The 18596-nt window shown below is 34.4% G+C and overlaps 1 protein-coding gene across 1 annotated transcript in view; it reads right to left on the bottom strand.

The window, feature by feature from the left end:
- Nucleotides 1–18326, bottom strand: part of LOC306864673 (suppression of tumorigenicity 18 protein-like) — a gene marked incomplete at both ends in the record, with an annotated part of 33735 nt that extends 15409 nt beyond the window's left edge. The window contains 8 exons of the mRNA XM_079408828.1: nt 619–818; nt 1076–1168; nt 2169–2259; nt 3959–4093; nt 6494–7201; nt 11450–11643; nt 14113–14143; nt 18284–18326. Coding sequence (XP_079264954.1) covers nt 619–818; nt 1076–1168; nt 2169–2259; nt 3959–4093; nt 6494–7201; nt 11450–11643; nt 14113–14143; nt 18284–18326 — 1495 coding nt within the window. The remainder of the gene's footprint in view (nt 1–618; nt 819–1075; nt 1169–2168; nt 2260–3958; nt 4094–6493; nt 7202–11449; nt 11644–14112; nt 14144–18283) is intronic.
- Nucleotides 18327–18596: the final 270 nt, after the last annotated feature.

The following is an 18596-nucleotide window of genomic DNA, read 5'->3' as shown; positions in this document are numbered from 1 at the left end:
TATATATATATATATATATATATATATATATATATATATATATATATATATATATATATATATATAATATCTCGTTTTCTTTACTAGTTATACATTTTTATGTAATATTAATTATATATTTTATTCATATATAATTCTTAATTATTTTATTAATTATATATTTATATAAATGTTATAAATTACATGTATAATTGAAATATTATATATATATATATATATATATATATATATATATATATATATATATATATATATATATATATATATATATATATATATAAATATATGGGGGGGGGGGTAACAGAAAATACTTTTACTTTTTCTAAAGAAAATGTGAATGGTGTTTTCACATGCAAATTAAGCCAGGGTGTTGCTATGCAGTTGCCAAGATGTTCTGAGTGTTTTGTGGTTGCTAGGGTGTTCTAGGTGGTTGATTATTGGCCCAAATCAGGGTGCTTGATAAAGACTGATCAGAGCAGATTGTATGGCACAAACAAATGACTGTACATGTACATGCACCAAGTCACACATGATGACACTGAAAATAACTTATTTTTTTAAACAGTAATGTCAGTGCATGCTGGGTAACCTTTGATTTGAAACAAAATGGGCACTCACAGTCAGGAAAGTGTGAAGATTCGTGACTCTGGTCGGATGCCATCTGAGCCTGCTTGCCAAAGACCTGGGCGTCAAAACTGGCGTAGTCAAAATGGCCTTTAGTGTACTTGTCCATGTCTTTGGCCATGCTGGCCTGCAACGCTGCCATAGGATGTGCGAATCTGTACGTGAAGTCAAATTTCTTCATGTTTCCTAAAGGTCTGAAGAAAGAAAAAGATAACATTGGGACTTCAGAATTGCACTTGTGTTGCTGCTTATTCTTTATCATAAGAAGTAACACATTAATAAATCATTCCCCAACAAATTAGATTTAATTATATCATTTAAAGCTCCAAAATAATGAACATGTGAGATGCCTATTATTATCTTTCAGAAAGAATGCTTATGAACTTATTTTCAGCTTGCTTGATTGTAAAGGAATATATAAAGGAGCTGCTCCTAGATGAAGGTTTCTTACCTCGTCATCCTCTCTGCCGTCTGTCTGCACTTTGTGAGATCCTCCTGCGGTTTGGAGATCTTCTCTGCGGCAGCTATCGGGCAGCCTGAGAGACTGTGTGAAAACAGACATCAGAAGTTAGTCTCTTCTGGGTTGTTAACTTTATTTTAATTGAATTCGGCTGCACTGAAGTAATTGTACAATTAAAAAAATCCAATAGTTTCTATGCAATAAACATCACAGTGTTTTATAGTCTAGTTTAAGTGTCATTGGATTTTTCCTGATAGAGCCAAACTTCATGGTTCTTTTTAAGTAAATATCCAGGTTCCATTACAAGCGCATCTCTTTTTGGGGTAAATTAATGTTTCTGATGCTTTAAGGTGGTTTAAGTCAGTTCAGCCTTGCAAAATAGAGTAACACTGCATTTTCTTCGGGTCAAATTCTGGATGTAGTCAAGTGGTAATGTTATTATAAACCACTCATTTCATTTTCCCCCTGTGACCGACTCCCTGCTGCTAAATATCTATGCAAATCTGCTTACAATGAGCGAGGAGGATTGTAAAGAAATGAATAGTGTAATTTGAGTATAACTGAATGCTGAGTAAAACCTTTTGTTACTTGAAATAAAATAAACTTTAGCTGAAAAAAATTACTTTATAGTTTAAAAATCAGCTAGTTCAGCCAAGGTGATTTTCATTTAGTGTACTAAAATAACTAAAACTGAAAAACTAAATAAAAAGGAAAATTGAGACTTTTTAATCGCACAATTTGGACTTTGTTTCTTAGAAAAAAATGTCAGAATTTTTTTACAACTCACAATTCTGATTTTATATAATTAAATAAAATATAAAAATATAATAATATTATTATTCCATTTTTTTTTCTTTTTTTTTTTTTTTCTATGGCAAAATGGGCTTCCATTAAAAAAAAAAAAAAACTATAAACATATAAAAAATAAATATGACAAAAACACAACAAAATTACTAAAGCTTTAAATAAAAATTAAAACAGTAAATATAGAATAAAAACTAATTCACAGTATTCATAAAAACTCTAATAGTATCTTAATGATATTAAACATCACTTATAATCGAGCTGTTTTCATTGTGCTGACCTTCTATGCGTGCTACGGTTACTGTTGACATGACCTCTTCCTGTACAGCCAGGTGTCGGACACTTGAGGACGTTTTCGTGCATGGCCAGGACTGTAAGAATCAACAGAATAATGTTTATCAAAAGAACAATTGTATAGTAAGAATGGACATTTTATTGAATAAACAGTAATTCAGCATTTAGTGGAATTCACACAAGCTTCTACTGCAGCTTTTCAACTTTTCATGCTAAATAAAGTTTCCCATGCCATTCTTTACAACTTAAAATTGGGTCTCGCTTCAAATATGAACATGCAAAAACATCATGACTACAAATGCATTTTGATTACCATTTAAGAGACACACACATATTGTTGAAGTCCTATCCTTAGTAACTTTTCAGTCTGTTCATAATTAGTTTGGAGGATGTGCCCGTCTATTTAGGCTGCATCCACAGGTCCTTTGATTCGCAGAATGCTGCCTCTGGTTTAGGAGTACATGCTTTCATATTGGAGGGAAAAAACTTAATTACATTTTCTGTTCCTTTTGTCACATCACTGTTTAATGGCGAATGTTTGTTGTACTACTCTCAAATGGAGAAAACAGCAAGTGCAAAGTTGTTTCCAGAATGCATTTTTAATTCGCCTTCCGCAGGAAATCAAACCTCACTTGAAAAAAGCATTAAAAAAAGTCTAAAAAGTTTTTTTTTTTTACTTTCAGCTTGGTGCAACATTATGTGGTTTCTACTGGAAGGCTCAAGATAAGAGGTAAATACATAATTAACATACAAATTACATATTACATACTTCATATCTGTGATATATATTTTTTTAATTAGAGGCACTTTTGACTCATTGAAATCTTGACACTTCAAATTATGTTTAATCTATGTTTATCATATATATATATATATATATATATATATATATATTAAATATTTATCACATCTCCTGTAATAAACAATGGTAATTTTTCACTTTTTGGAGTAAAATTAGCTGTGAACTTACAAAAATAAAAAGAGACAGATTGCTTCTGAATTAAAATGCTCAAATAGTGACAAATTTTGTAATAAAAAAAGAAACCAGTGACCAGTTTGGTAATAAAGATAATCTCATATCATAATGGAAAAAATGTCTAAAATTAATGACATCATAACCAGATATAAACGTCTTTGGGAAAAACTTTTATTTATGTATATATATATATATGTATACACACACACACACACACACACACACACACACACACGCATACACACACATGTAAATATATATGTAAAAATTATCAAAATTACTAATTGCGTTTATTAATACCAAATAAATATGATGTATTTAAAGTAAGGTGTAAAGCAGAATTTTCAAGCTTTTTTTATAAATTTATTGTTGCATTAAATTATAAAGTTAAAAATAAAGTTAAAGCTTAAATAATACATCCTTTAAAACTAGAATATATATTTAAAAAATTTTCTATAAAAGGGAAGAGTCTTGCATTTTCTATCACAGAAAAAAATAACTATTAGATATTTTTGTAGCATACATTTAAATTGATACACTTCATGTTATGTCTCTATGCAGAAATGTTCTGAATATAATAGAGGCTGGTTAGTTAAGCAATCACCATGTAATATTTTGTCCCTCAGTATCTGTACAACTAAACCTTGATCATTAGTACGGTATGAATATTTATGGGCTGAAAATGATCACAGTGTTGTTATCACTAATTGTATTTGTTCTGTTTGTATTGTACTGCTGTGAAGGGAGGAAATGTGTCTAATGTCCTCAGGAAGTGATGCGTAACACGAGAACAGACTCACTCTCTGGGGGCACTCTGACTTTGTGGGGACATCCTGATAGACTCCGATGATGAGGGTAGAGGCCTGTCACATGACCCGTCCCATCACAGCCCGGGGTCGGACATTTGATGTCTTTCTTTTCTGTCCGAGGGGAATCTATAACACACACACACACAAAAACAGTAAAAACAGTGCTCTTCAAGAACATATAGCTACAGTTAATCCCATCCAGTCTCGTTTCACTCTATGTAAGCAGAAGTGCATCCTGTAAAAGCATGTTGGGTGTGTATGTATTCATCCGTGACATTAGTTAAGGCTGCAGTCTTACTCAGGGCACCGGTTTCTTAGCGCTGATCCATAGAGAGATTATCTTCAGAGATTACCCATTAAACAGCAGTCATTGCAAGAATCAAAGTGCTTAAAGCTCACATCAGAGATACTTTACTAGGATTTATGACTTAATTTATGCTCATGGTAAAATATCTGGCTGATACCGATAAAAATCCAGCGTTTCGTGTTACAGAGATGTCATCAGAAGATCTTCTTCTTGTACTTGTAATCCCCCCCCCTCCCCTCATAGAACATGGTGGTTATTTACCATTAAATATTTTGTTGGCAAAATGTTTTTAGCTCTTAAGAGGATTTTATTTATCTATCCCTCTGGGCTAGAATCTCTCTATGTCTCTTTCTTCGTATGTGTTGATACTGCAACATTCCAATCTTATTGCAAAAATGCATATAATATAAAACACACCACCAACACATATAAATCTAAAGACGTTTTTACAGACCAAATACAACAAGAAAAGAAATGGTACCGTTTTACAACGAGATCCCCATTTGTTAATGCATTGACTAGTATTACCTAACAATGAGCTACACATTTGTTGCAGTGTTTATTACACTTTGTTAATGTTAATTAATAAAAATACTGTTCATTGTTAGTTTATGTTAGCATTACTAATGTAGTTAGCAAATGAAAAAAAATGTAACATTGTAAAGTGTTGTAAGGGGTTTTCAATGCGACAGAGTAGTTTCTTTTGCAGTGATTGAATATGAATTTACGATTAGCATTAATAGTGTAAATGACATTATTTAACAAGCAACAAAAAAATACATATTTTTTTCCCACATATTTGAGGTTCTTAGTGAATTAGTGAAACACTGCATTGCCAATGTGGATGAAATATCACGTAATATACTTATAGCCTACTATACGGCGCCAAAAGACTGCTACTACTAAATATACAGCGCAACTATTTTTTTTCTTTTCAGAAATATAGGCTATACAGCGCAACTAGTTAAGTCCTACCGTCGAATTAGTCTTAGCCAGTTCTTTTTAGCGAATCCCAAACACCCTTATGAAAATTAACCATGGTTTTACCACAAATAAAACCAAAAAACTATGGTTACTATAGTTAAACCAAGGTAACCACAAATTAACCATGGTTTTGCTACACTAACCATAGTTTAACCATGGTATTTGTAGTATAACTGTGGTTATACAAATGGTATTCAATACACCAAAAAACTATAGTTACTACACTTTTACTACAATAAAACCATGGTTAATTTTCGTAAGGGCATATACAGTGCAACTAGTGACATCTGACTGCCGAATGAGCCAGTTATTTTTAGCGAATAAGAAACATGTACCGTGCAACCAGTAACATCTGACTGAATCACTCTAATGTTGAGTGTATACTTCACTTTTTATGTGTATGCAAGGGACACGTACTGTTACTACTATACGCACACTAATTTTTGTAACTAGCGCATTGAATTTGTTTTGTAGTAATCAGTTGTTCCACAAGGTGGAAACACTGGCCTGGGCCATTGTTTCACAGTAGAAAGAGACTGCTTCAACAATAGACGACTGCATTTACAAGCCAAGCGAGAGGGTAGGGATAGCCCAGCTTTGGTTTAAAAGAGTTCATAAATATTTGTTATCGGTCATAAATTATGGAGAAAAATAGAGCAGACACTGGACATGGATGAAGCTTTCAAGAGTGCATGTGTCGACCGCTTGCGTCAAACGGAGTACACTTTGAAAGGCTATGCGTTCGACTGCATGCTAGCATAGGCGTACAAAAAGTAAGTATACTTTGGACTTAATGAACCGTTTACAAGTGAATCAGAAACACGTGTAGAGCAACAAGTCTGACTGCTGAATAAATAACTCTGAGTCGGTTCTTTTTAATGAATCAGAAACATACAGCGTGACCAGCGTAGTCCAACTCCTGTCCTTTTAGTGAATCAAATACATTGTTGGACTGTTATTGGATTGCCTTCATTAGACTTTAGACTTTATTTATGCCTCTAAAATCTAATTTATAAGTCTATTCAAACATCTTTTGCAAGAATTGTTTTGAAAAGTATTTATTATTGAAATCATTTCATCATTTGGCAATTTGCAAATTGCATTTCTTTATTCCAAGTATTCATTCCTTTATTACTAAAAGAATTGTAAATGAAACCATTGAGGAATCAGAATTTTTGCTGAATTCAAACTATTAAAAATCAGTGGAAATGTGATGAAGCTCTGGTGAATCTCACCTTTGCTGCTGTGGTACATGGCTCGAGCGTCTATCTCCAGCATCCTCTGCTGTCTCCGTTCGTGGTTCATCTGCTCCAGGAGGAAGCGGTCCATGTCTTTGTAGGCACTGTGGAGGACCTGTCTATGTTCAGACTGCAGCACCATGGCCTGCTCTAGAAGACTGAGGTTGAGTCGGGCCCTGTCCAGCTCCAGGCGTCTGGCCACCAGACCTGGACCCCAAACACCTCCTCGCTCCTCCATCCTGGGCGTCTGGGGCTCCTCCTCACTGTCGCTGAACTCTCTTGCAGAGCCATACTCCTCCATAAAGGTCCCTGCACTGTTTCTGTTCATGTACGCAGAAAGAGCGTCTTCGTGCAGCTGCTGGCCAATCCGGAGTCTCTTCATTAGAGCATCATCTGCAGGTGGACTGGGGCTGTGATGAATCCCGTTGACCTTTGTTAGGGACGGAGGAGCGCTCCATTCTTCTTCATCTGCCTCTCTGTCTGGAGACAGGTGATAACTGGCTCTGATCCCCCCTTGGTTTTTGTCTTCAAAGTCCTGGTTGTGTTCCTCCTCCTCCTCCTCTTGCTCATTCTGGTGTTCGGATATCTGAGCCGCCAGGTCTGGCGAACCTTCACTCGTTCGTTCTGACCATGACAACAAGTGGTGAGACTTTGCATTGTGATAGATAGTGTCTTCCAGAACATCACCGCCGTTGAGGTCCTCATCTGAGTCACAGAAGAACGGACAGAGCATAAATTGATGGATCATCGGCAAGAGTCTATTATATGATTGTGTTTGGAGGGAAAATACTAACAGATGGTTTTTAAAGCCTTCAGAATCACAAGTTGTGACAAACATGACAACTTGAGGGAAGTGAAGGGAAACACTAAATATTAAAAACCCTAATAAGTAAATAATTCATCACATTTCAAATGTGACTCTTTGGTCAAATGAAAAACAAAATACAATTAATAAAATGATCAAAATAATAAAAAAATGCTATAAATGGGAACATAAAAAATGAAAGATGTTGTCAAGAAAACACTATGACTTAAAAAATGTGAAGAGAAGCACAAAATATGACAAACCTTAAAAAATAAGTAGAGACAGATAGACAGATAGATTGACAGATAGATGGGGAAAATAAAGCTAGGCAAGAAAAAGCCTTTTAAATGTGAGTTTTTGGTTAAATGAAAAACAAATAAAATTAATAAAATAATTCATTTAATTGTAAAATGATAAAAATGGCACAATGAGAAAATAAGAGATAAAACATTAAAAAACCATCAAGAGAATTTTACACGTATCCCAAGTGCATAAAAATATTTTTGTCTAAAACGCCATCTAGTTTCCATCCAAAATTCAGATTACTAACTGAAATCTATACATAACTTGACCTTAAAAATAAATAAATAACATATAGAAAATGTATAAATATTTATAAATAAATAAATAAACATTTCCCCTTCTAATTTAATCTTCCATCTGTTCAACTTACGTAACAGTATTTTTTTTTTTTTATGTACTGAAAAAAATGTTTCCACATCCACAATGGATATAAGACTACATGATATAAAGCTGTAAACGCTAATCAGAAAGAAGCACGATTTTCTATACTACTATACTACTTCTGATAAATCCATAAAGCTTATTTGACTGGGGTTTATAGGGTGAATAATTCCTTTTTTGACAAATCTCAGACCTTTTATCCTTTAAAATCACCTTTAAACGACTCGCTGGAATCGCAACAGACCCGATTATATTAAGTAATCGAGTCAATGATTAACAAAAGAAACTATCAGCTGGATTGATTTACAATCCACTACTGATCTCTCTGAAACTTACCCGCTGGGGTTAAAGCTCTTTTGGCACCAGGGTTTAAAGTTCAAAATACAGCGTAAGCACGAGATACAGTACATCTATCCTCTTAGAGAGCCTTATGCCACCCTCCAAACCATATGCAACCACTGAGTTGATTAGATATTAGAGCATTTTGGCTGCTGCCACATGCAGTTTCAGGGGCTTCTAATGGGATCATACTGCCTTAACAAACAGTTGCTAGTCTTAAAGAGCATATAAAGTAGTCCTGCTTTTAATCCCCCCAAAAACATCCCTAAATGGGGGATAGAGAGCTCAGTGGCATTTACAATCTCACCCGTCTCTTGCCAAAAATGGAAACCAGGCTTTGAGGGGTTAGAGTGTGCTTGCCGATGCGTTCAAACCATGCCAAACTCCGGCATAATGTCGCCGAGGTCTACTTTGGCGCTGTACGAATGCGAAGGCATAATGCTAGCGCACAACCTAAATTTTGATTCTTTTTGTGCAGATAATTATAGTTTTTATGCATTCTGCTTGAGGAAAGGGTGGATAATCTCGTCCGTTTTTATTTTTGGAATTGCATCCAATTGTATGCGTGTCTAATGTTACAGCGCTGATTCTTGAGAGATGAAACGTGTCCCACACTTTTAAGGCAACATTGATATTAATCAGAACAGATCACTAGAATGTTCTTTACACAAATCAGAGTTATATCTTCACTCACCAAACCACTCAGTAAAAATAACCGACGTAAATATGTATCTTTAAAAAAATTATATAAATTAAAATATACACATACACTGCAAAAAAATACAAATTCTGACTCAGTATTTCTGTCTTGTTTTTCAGTACAAATATTTTAACATTCATTAATCAAGATACATTTACTTGAGAAGCAAAAGTATCAAAATTAAGAGTTTATGCTTAAAATAGAAAAACATATCTGCCAAAAATAATGAAAAACAATAATTTTTCAGAAAACAAGAGTTAACAAATTTTCCTTCTCAAGTAGATATTTGTACTGGAAAACAAGACAAAAATCCTAAGCAAGAATTTATTTATTTTGCTGTGTATTTTATTCACTTTAAAATACAACTTATGGACCACACAGCTTTCAAATTATTAATATTAATAAAATCAGGTTAGTCTTCATCCTGAATGTTTTATTTTTCCATATGATATTATAGGAACCCCAGAAAAACAAATTGACTGCAAAACATCTGTGACTAAATGTGATTATTTTGTCAACAACCTCAGATTTTCAATGAGATGCAGCTGACATTTCAAAAGATGGAGGTGAAAATCAGTTTGAAACCATCTCGTAGTCTCAATTTACTCTTAATCACAGTTGAATGGTCCATTTATTATAAATATCCAAAATAACAGTACTTATTATGTTTGTATCTGATGGTGTTGACACGTACAGAGCAATAGGCAAGGAAAAAACTAAGAAGTAGTATAGGAGGTTGCACTAAAACATAAACAGATTTAACTTTAAACTTTAATATTTTTAATTTCTGATCTCAAGAATCAGTAGCCCACCAGTAATGCAAAAACATGAAGCATCTGGACGCCCGAACCAAATAGATTCCATAGCGAATGCGCTTAAAAGCGTCCGATTTTCCTGATTTTGTCGCTTTTGTCAGCAATTTGAGGTGTGAAAACCCAAAGCGGTCCAGCGCAGATGAAAAGTTCGCCAGTTATGCTAAGACACAATTAACAGAGCAGATGATTAGGAGTTCTCTGCCATCCAGATGGAGATACAGCCCTGACCAAAAAAAAAAAAATACAGAACAGTGAAAAAAAAAAAAAGACTGGAGTGAACAAGGGCGAAAAATGCTTGGATGCAGAGAGTGGTTTGTGTTTTGGAACAGGTGAATGGTTTATACTCCAGAATAACCATTACCATTGTGTGTATGGAGACCAGAAGCTTGGCTGGAGTCACACACACACACACACACACACAACAGCACCAAATGGAAGCCTTACACCCCTTTAATTTCTCCCCTGCCTTTCCTTTTCCCTTTTTTTCCTCATGAAATTCACATACCCCTCTCGTCCCCCTACAGATCCATTAATTTCGCTACAGTCCCAATCGCCATCCACTCCCAGTCACACCCCGCACATTATGTCTTTTAATTTTTTTCTTTTCCACCAGCACTTCTTCAGTAGTGCACTTTGGCAAAACGCAAAGCAAACATGTTGCAAGACAGCAGGGGAAATATGACAAATGAGATTTTCCTACTGCAACTTCAGAAAATAATACTACAAATTTGAAGAAGGAGGAGGGGGAAAAAAAAGGTTATGATTATTGTGGGTAATATGAAATCAGAGAAACAAATAAATTCCATTTCCAATGATGCTGTTCAATTTATTGAGCTATTTTGTTGTCCATTTAACAACCCACATGTGTCCAATAATGAGCCGCACACATTATGCCTAATTATGTATATTTGGGCTGCGTTCGATGGTCTAACAAAAGCTTTCGAAAGGGACAATTACGTTTGTTGCTTGGTTACATCGTTAAAAATATACCAAATAAGTGCAGATTATAGGGGTGTGGAGGTACACATGTAAAGCATGGGTATTGTTGCCAACATGCTCATAATTTGATTCATTAGGAAATGGCAGCATTTTGTTTCTAGAAAGGAGACTGCTTTAAAATGTAATATCGACTTTAACATTTCCGTGCCTTCCTTGCCAAAAATGTTTTGTTGTTGGAGTGTATGATCACTCTCTTTTGTCAACGAGGCACAATATAATTTGGTGCATTCTATTCTCAGTTACCCTATTTGCATAATTATGCAAGAAACCACACTTGCTTATAAAAAAGCACTTTTTCAGGCTGCATAATCAACCCGGCGGCAGCTACTTTAACGCCACCGCCAGTTTTTAATCCGGGTTTCAAAGAAGTCGAGCGCGGGAAATCGCCCTTAATCTGGACACCGGATGCATGAAAAAACAAACGGGAATCGACTGTCGTGAACTTCCCCGGGATGGACGAAGAGACGGATGCGGGGAGGGAGGGGGGAGAGGAGAGGAGACGAAGGAGGAGGAGGAGGAGGGAAACAAATATATGAATGCAACAGATGGTAGTTTAAAATTCAGCGTCAATTGTTCATCAAAACAGACAAAACAACAGGACATCTGTCTACCTGCTGGAGTGTCAGTGTTCCTGGGCACGTCTTTGTCCTGAACGCTTGCCAGGTCTTCCTCGCCGTCCTCCTCGCTGGGGCAGGGACTGGGACTGTAGTGGCGGGGCTTCATCAGGAGCGATTTCCTCTTGTTGACTGGCGCCCCGCGGGCCCCTTCTGCAGCCGCCCGCTTTTTACCCGCTCCGAGATGCAAGCTGAAAGCAGAACACAAGGGTCAATTATTGGATACGTCGTGTCACAAATCAACCGAGTATGTGATTGGTTGAGGTATAAAGATCGGGTGAATCTGACCCGAGAGCTTTTGATTCTTTCCGAGGTCAAAGCTTTGTTTAGACACTTGGAAGTCTTGAAGGTTGTGCCAATATTGACTCGTACAACTAAAAATGATTCTTTCAGCAAAGAAAACTCTTGTTATAAGGTCCTTGAGTAGCTATATGATGCTTTAAAGAGTAACAAATGATATTCTGATGTTTTGGTTCTTTGTGGAACTACAAATGCAGCACATTCATAAAATGTGCAGAAAGCTGCATTTATCCGACTACAGTTGAAAAGTTCAGGATCAGTATCATTTATTATCATTATATTATTTAAAGTATTTTTATGCATTAAATTGATGAAAAGCGACAGTAAAAACTTATGTTACAATATTTCAAGTAAGTGCTTTTCTTTTGAACTTTCTAAAAATTCGCAAAAGAAATATCATGGTTTCCACAAAAATATTAAGCAGCACTACTGTTTTCAGCATCAATAATAATAAAAATGTTTCTTGAGCAGAAAATCAGCATATTAGAATGATTTCTGAAGGATCGTGCAACACTGAAGACTGGAGTAATGATGCTGAAAATTCTGCTTTTCATCACAGGAATCCAAATTAAAAGCAGTTATTTTGAATTGTAATAATATTTCATAATATTTCTGTTTTTACTGTATTTAAAATAAATACATAAATAAATAAATAGAATAGCCTTTTTTCAGAACCAAACCTTTTGAATGGCAGTGTGAACAAATTTGAATTGGATTAATAATGGTGTTTCTTCATTCACATTTCTGGTCTTACTGTAAATGATTAGTTGGGAAACATTATTCCAAAGTCAAAAATATAAATCACTAATAATTCAACCTCTGAACCGACTTTCCATTTTGGCCTTCTTATTTTTCAATCTCTCCCCTCCAACCACTTATAAGAAACCACTTTTCACCATCCAATCAGTTCCTGATGGATCAAATCAAGCCTCGCCCTGCATTTTGTCTCACTAAACATCCTGTTTCACAAAAAAAAAATATGTGACAGAAGTAAAATGGGTGGCAAAGTGCATTTTGTGCTCTTTGGGGCAGCGAGTTTGTTACAAAACTCATCAGGGCAGCATCTGAAATTCCCTGCAAGATGTGACTAAGAAAATCAGCATCGCAGATCCTCATGTGTGAACTTATGTGTGAACACAGAGTCCAAAACACTCAAGCATGAACTGGCTCATTATTTTCAATGAGAAATCTGTTGCTATTATCAGCTATCACGCTGCATAATAAGCAATGATACAGAATAAAATGTTTGCTGTAGGCCGATAAAGTTTAGTGTAGCATTTGACACAAAATGCACAAACCAACTTGCACTGCATTAAGATAAAGATGATTAATAAGATGCATGCAAAAAATTAACAGTGGCTCCAAAAAGTATTTGGTCACTTAAGTCACACTTAATGTATGAAAATATAGACATAAAATATTAAATAAAAAGAAAATAAATATAAACAAAAAAATAAATAATTATATTATGTAAAAATGCAGTTCAAAAGTTTAGGAATCAGTGTGATTTTTTTTATGCTTTTTTAATATAATAAAAAATTATTTATGCATTACATTAATCAAAAGTGACAGTCAAAACTGTTATGTTACAAAATTCTGTTTCAAATATGTGCTGTTATTTTGAACTTTCTATTCATTAAAGAATTCTGAAAATAAAAATGTATCATGTTTCCACAAAAATATTAAATAGCACAATTGAATATTAGCATATATTATAGCAAATCAGCATATTATACTGATTTCTGAAGGATCATGTGACACTGAAGACTGGAGTAATGATGCTGAAAATTCAGTTTTGCATCACAGGAATAAATTACATTTTACAATATATTCAAATAGAAAACATTTTTTTTTATTGTAATAATATTTTATAATATTACTGAATTCACTGTATATTAAAAAAGGTATAAACTTCACTCAAAAACAAACAGACCCCAAGCACTTTTAGTGTGAATTTATATATTATTTAAAAATCATAAAGTATAAAACACCTATCAAGCAACTTTTATTTTAAAGAAAGATAAACAACTTTTCAAGCAAAATAGTTCACGTGATTTAAAATCTGTTGTCAGATGTTAGTGGATCATGTTCATAGTTAATGCACTAAACTAACTGACTTCATTCAGCCACTAAAAATCACCAGAATAAAAGTCATTGAGCAAGAGAAAAGCTCTTGATTTGTGTGCAAACGCCAACTTTAATAGTTTGCATCCAATGCAATTCATTTATTTTTAACTGCGACTAAAGTGTCCAAATACAGAAGACTTACATGCAACTTCTGACAACTGCACGTATGCTGTAAAAGGCGTCAGAAAAGCCATAAACTGACACTCGGAAGCAGGTAGTGAACTCTGGCTTACCTGGGCGCCTCAGCGATGCAGTCAGGCAGAACTGCAAACAGAAAAAGAGAAAGAAAGAGTAAACACACGTGTTTACATTTCCACCAGCGAGACCGGCCCCTCCAGCACCTGCCTGTGATCCTTCACACACCTCTCGCTTTAATGTCACACTCAGACGGACACAATGACGAAGGCTCCTGCTGACTCGGTGATAGACGCTTATGTTGAGGATACAGCTCGTGTGGCATACAAAAATAAACGGAAATAAACCTCCTTTTTCTGCTCTGAAAGTTTAGCTATGGATAGTAGCAAAAAAGATGCAAATCCAAACAAAGCACAGAGATGCAAATAAGGCTTCAGGTAGGTTTTAAACTGCCTGAGAGGATCTGGCCTTGTTCAGTATCAGCTGACCCGATTTAGCTAAGATTTCAAGTACTGCTGATGGGTAAACAACAGCCCAGCAAACTCAATAAATCACACAGATGAGAGTTGCATGCAGTCATGCAGGTTTGGAACAACACACATGTTTTGGATGACAAAATCTTCACTTTTGAGTGAATTGTCCCTTTAAGGTCAAGCATTCTGGGTAATGCCTCTTTTAGGAAGTAGTGCTGACTGTCAGTAGTCAATAGCAACTTGTTCAATCTTTATTATAAGACTAAAATAAAAAGACTAAAAATGTGCCATCATTATCTAAAGGAGATATTTTAATATATGACTTTTGTTGGTGCAACACAAAGTAATCAGATCGATTCAGTCTAATAAAATGTATTTTATATAATTTTCAATATATAAGTTGTATATTTTTGACTTGAATAAAACCAGGTAATTTAAATGTTCCAACATGATGCACTTTTTTAGGTAAAATTTTTATGGACATGGTGAAAAACATGAGATGGATTGACTTTGCATTTGCTCGCAAAACTTTTGCCTTCTCTCCCACAACTGACACATTCCGCCAAGAAACTTTTTCTTGCACAACATTTGTGTTCTGTTTTTGTTTCCATTTTCTCATGAAAATTTTTGTGTCCCCCAAAGAAACTTTGCATTCTGTCATAAAACATTTGCAATCTTTCGCGAAACATTGCTATTCTCTCACGAATCATTTGTTTTCTAGATACATTTTTGCGTTTCCCCAAGAAACTTTATATTCTTTTGTAAAACATTTGTGTTCTCTAACGAAACAATTGCATTTTCACACAAAATGTTTGCGTTCCCCCAAGAAACTTTGCATTCTCTCACAAAACATGTCTTCTAGCCAAATGTTTACGTTCCCCCAAAATCTTTGCGTTCTCTCATGAACGGACATGTTTTTATTTGTGTTTTCTAGCCAAATTTTGCATTCCAAAACATTTATTCTCTCATGAAACATTTGCGTTTTCTCACGAAAATCTTTGCGTTCCCCCAAGAAAAGTTGCATTCTCTCGCAAAATATTTGGGATCTTTTGCAAAATATTTGTTTTCTATCTAAGGTTGGCGTTCCCCAAGAAACTTTGCATTCTTTCGCACAACATTTGCTATTGTTGTTATGAATTAATGGAATTTTGTTTTTTATTTGTTGGACCCCGGGAAGAATAGCCACTACCTTGGGGATCCAAATAAACAAATAAATAAATTTTACATTCTCTGCACGAAACATTTCTTTTCTAGCCAATTTTTGCATTCCCCTTGAAACTTTTAATTCCCTCGCAAAACATTTGCACTCTCTTCCAAAACGTTTGTATTCTCTCATAAAACATTTACGATCTTTCACAAAACATTTGTATTTTCTCATAAAACATTTGCAATCTTTCTCAAAACATTTGTATTTTCTCATAAAACATTTACGATCTTTCTCAAAACATTTGTATTTTCTCATAAAACATTTGCAATCTTTCTCAAAACATTTGCGCTTTCTCACAAAACATTTTTGTAGACAAATTGGGCATTCCCCACAAAACTTTGCATTCTTTTGTAAAACATTTGTGATCTTTCGCAAAACATTTGACTAGCCAAATTCTGCATTCCCCACAAAACTTTGCGTTCTCTCGCAAAACATTTACATTCTCTCACAAAATGTTTTGGGAATCTTTCACAAAACATTTCTATTTATGAAATATTTGCGTTTCTAGACAAATTTTTGTGTTCCCCAAGAAACTTTGCATTCTCTTGCAAAACATTTTGTTTTCTCATGAAACATTTGCATTTCCCTAAGAAACTTTGTGTTCTTTTGCTAAGCATTTATGTTCTCTCACAAAATTAAAATATTGAAAAATACTACAAAAATATTGCATTCTCTCTTGAAAAAAAACAAACATTTGTGTTTCATCACAAAATTTCTGCATTCCCCCCCAAAAATGTTGCATTCCCTCGCAGAAGAGACAAAAGTTTCCTGAAAAGTTTTGTAAGCAAATGCAGTTTCTCAGGGGAACGCAACATATTTGCAAGAGAAAGCAAAAGTTTTGCAAGCGAACACAAAAGCATTGAAATACAATCTTTCCTCCCATCACCACGTTCCTTCAGGGGCTCTGTACATTTTCATAATCTTGCAGACTAAATGAAAGGTAAGGTAAAATGAATACTCTCTGACAAGAATGAATTGTTTTATATTTCATAATGCATGTTTAGGATGTGCAGTACTTCCTCTTGGGGCAAAATTAGCAACCAGTTACACAGTGTAAGACAATACCCGTATCTGGATTTGCTTGGGGAAAAAGCTGGTTGACTTTACTAAACAGTGTCTAACAATCACAGCTTTGACAACATGATATATTCAAAGCCTCGCTGTGAACCTAGTCTCACGAGATGCACAGACAGACAGAGAGAGAAGGAATGTGTGTCAATGGGAGAGAATGTCTCATTCACAGCTTCACCTCAATCCCATGGTGAAGACTCAATAAAACACCATCATGAATTTTTACCGGCACATTAAAGGGCCAGGCGCTCATGAGAGGTACAGTACGCGGCTCTAAACACTTGAATAATGATGTCCCCTGTCATGCTTTAGTCGCTCTTTCCATTCACAACGCTCTCCTTAACTCGTTTGAAAGAATATTGCCACATAATGAAGTCACTGTCTCTGCATAATGCATTGCCGCGGCAACCGTACCTCTCTCCAGCTAAAGAGGATTAATATTAAAATTGACAGATCTGATGTGAGACCGTTAAACTAACACTTCAGATCAAATCTGCGTAGGAAAAGGGTGCATGCGCACACGTGAGGAAACCAGCCTGTCAGAAGGCCGTCGCTGAGGCATTATGGGAAATGCGTTCACCTTGTTTATGTGAACTTTGTACGGGGCAAATATAATGCATCCCTGCATGTTTATACAAACCAATAATGCACTCTAAACAGTGTTATGAGATTATGTTTCATAACAAGTGCTTAAAATAAATATTATGTTGCAGAGGTAATGGGTTATACAACTTCACAATGATATGAAACACTTATGTCATATAATGCTGAACAGATCAGTGGTTATTGTAAATTAAAATATGAATATAAAAATATCTAAATAAATGCTGACATTTCTATATTACAATATACTATATATTATATTCAGTTATTTAAATATAAACTACTGAGTATACATAATTAGATGTATATATACATAACACAATGTTAATTATTGAACAATCATAATTATCAATTGATCTTTAATAATTATATAAAGTACAAAGTATGAGATATAGCTTCTTGATTTGAACCTTAAAAATTAATTCATTAAAATGTATTTGCCTAATATAGATAGATTGATTTAGTCATAAAATATGTTCTTATTCACTAGATTTTAGATTTATACTATATTATTCAATATGATGTGATATGATAATCTATTTTATTATAATAAATATTATAGAATTATATTCAATATTTAATATGTTGCAGAGGTGCATATTTACATCTTTAAAATTAAATTAAACAGTTATTGCATCAATAATATTTATATAATGTTATATATAATTATATATCCTGTATATACACAAATTTATATTTTGGTGTTTAATGTAAAAATTCATAACAATATATTGAACCATAGACAGATTGATTTAGTTACAATGATTTTCTTTTTACTTCAATCGATTTTAGTCAATGAATCTCGATATATATATAAAATATCTAAAACTAGATAAACTAAAAATATATATAAATTATTATATTAAAAATAGATTTACTATATATTTTTATACTAAGTTATGTGAAAGCACTTACCATCACATGTTTCACTGCGATTCTCTTCACTGTCAGACTCCATCTGGAAAGAGAAAAACACAACAAAGTCAATAACAAATAGCACTTTTCAATTTCAGAGATTTATAATCCTGTTTAATAACTCATCTCAACAGGATCTCATCAACAGAGTGACGGCTAAGTTCCTGTCAGTTTAGGTTATTAACAAGTAAGCCAGATTAGAGTCATGCAAAGAGTTTATCGCTTTGCACGCATTTGATTTGCGATGTTATTTCACAGACAGCACACCTGCATGGGCTCACAACTTCAGATCTTACAAAAGAAAGTTTCAAAC

This window comes from Barbus barbus (genome assembly GCF_936440315.1).
Source record: "Barbus barbus genome assembly, chromosome: 46".
NCBI lineage: Eukaryota > Metazoa > Chordata > Actinopteri > Cypriniformes > Cyprinidae > Barbus > Barbus barbus.
The sequence above is the reverse complement of the archived record's forward strand: the minus strand, read 5'-3'. Positions and strand labels throughout refer to the sequence as shown.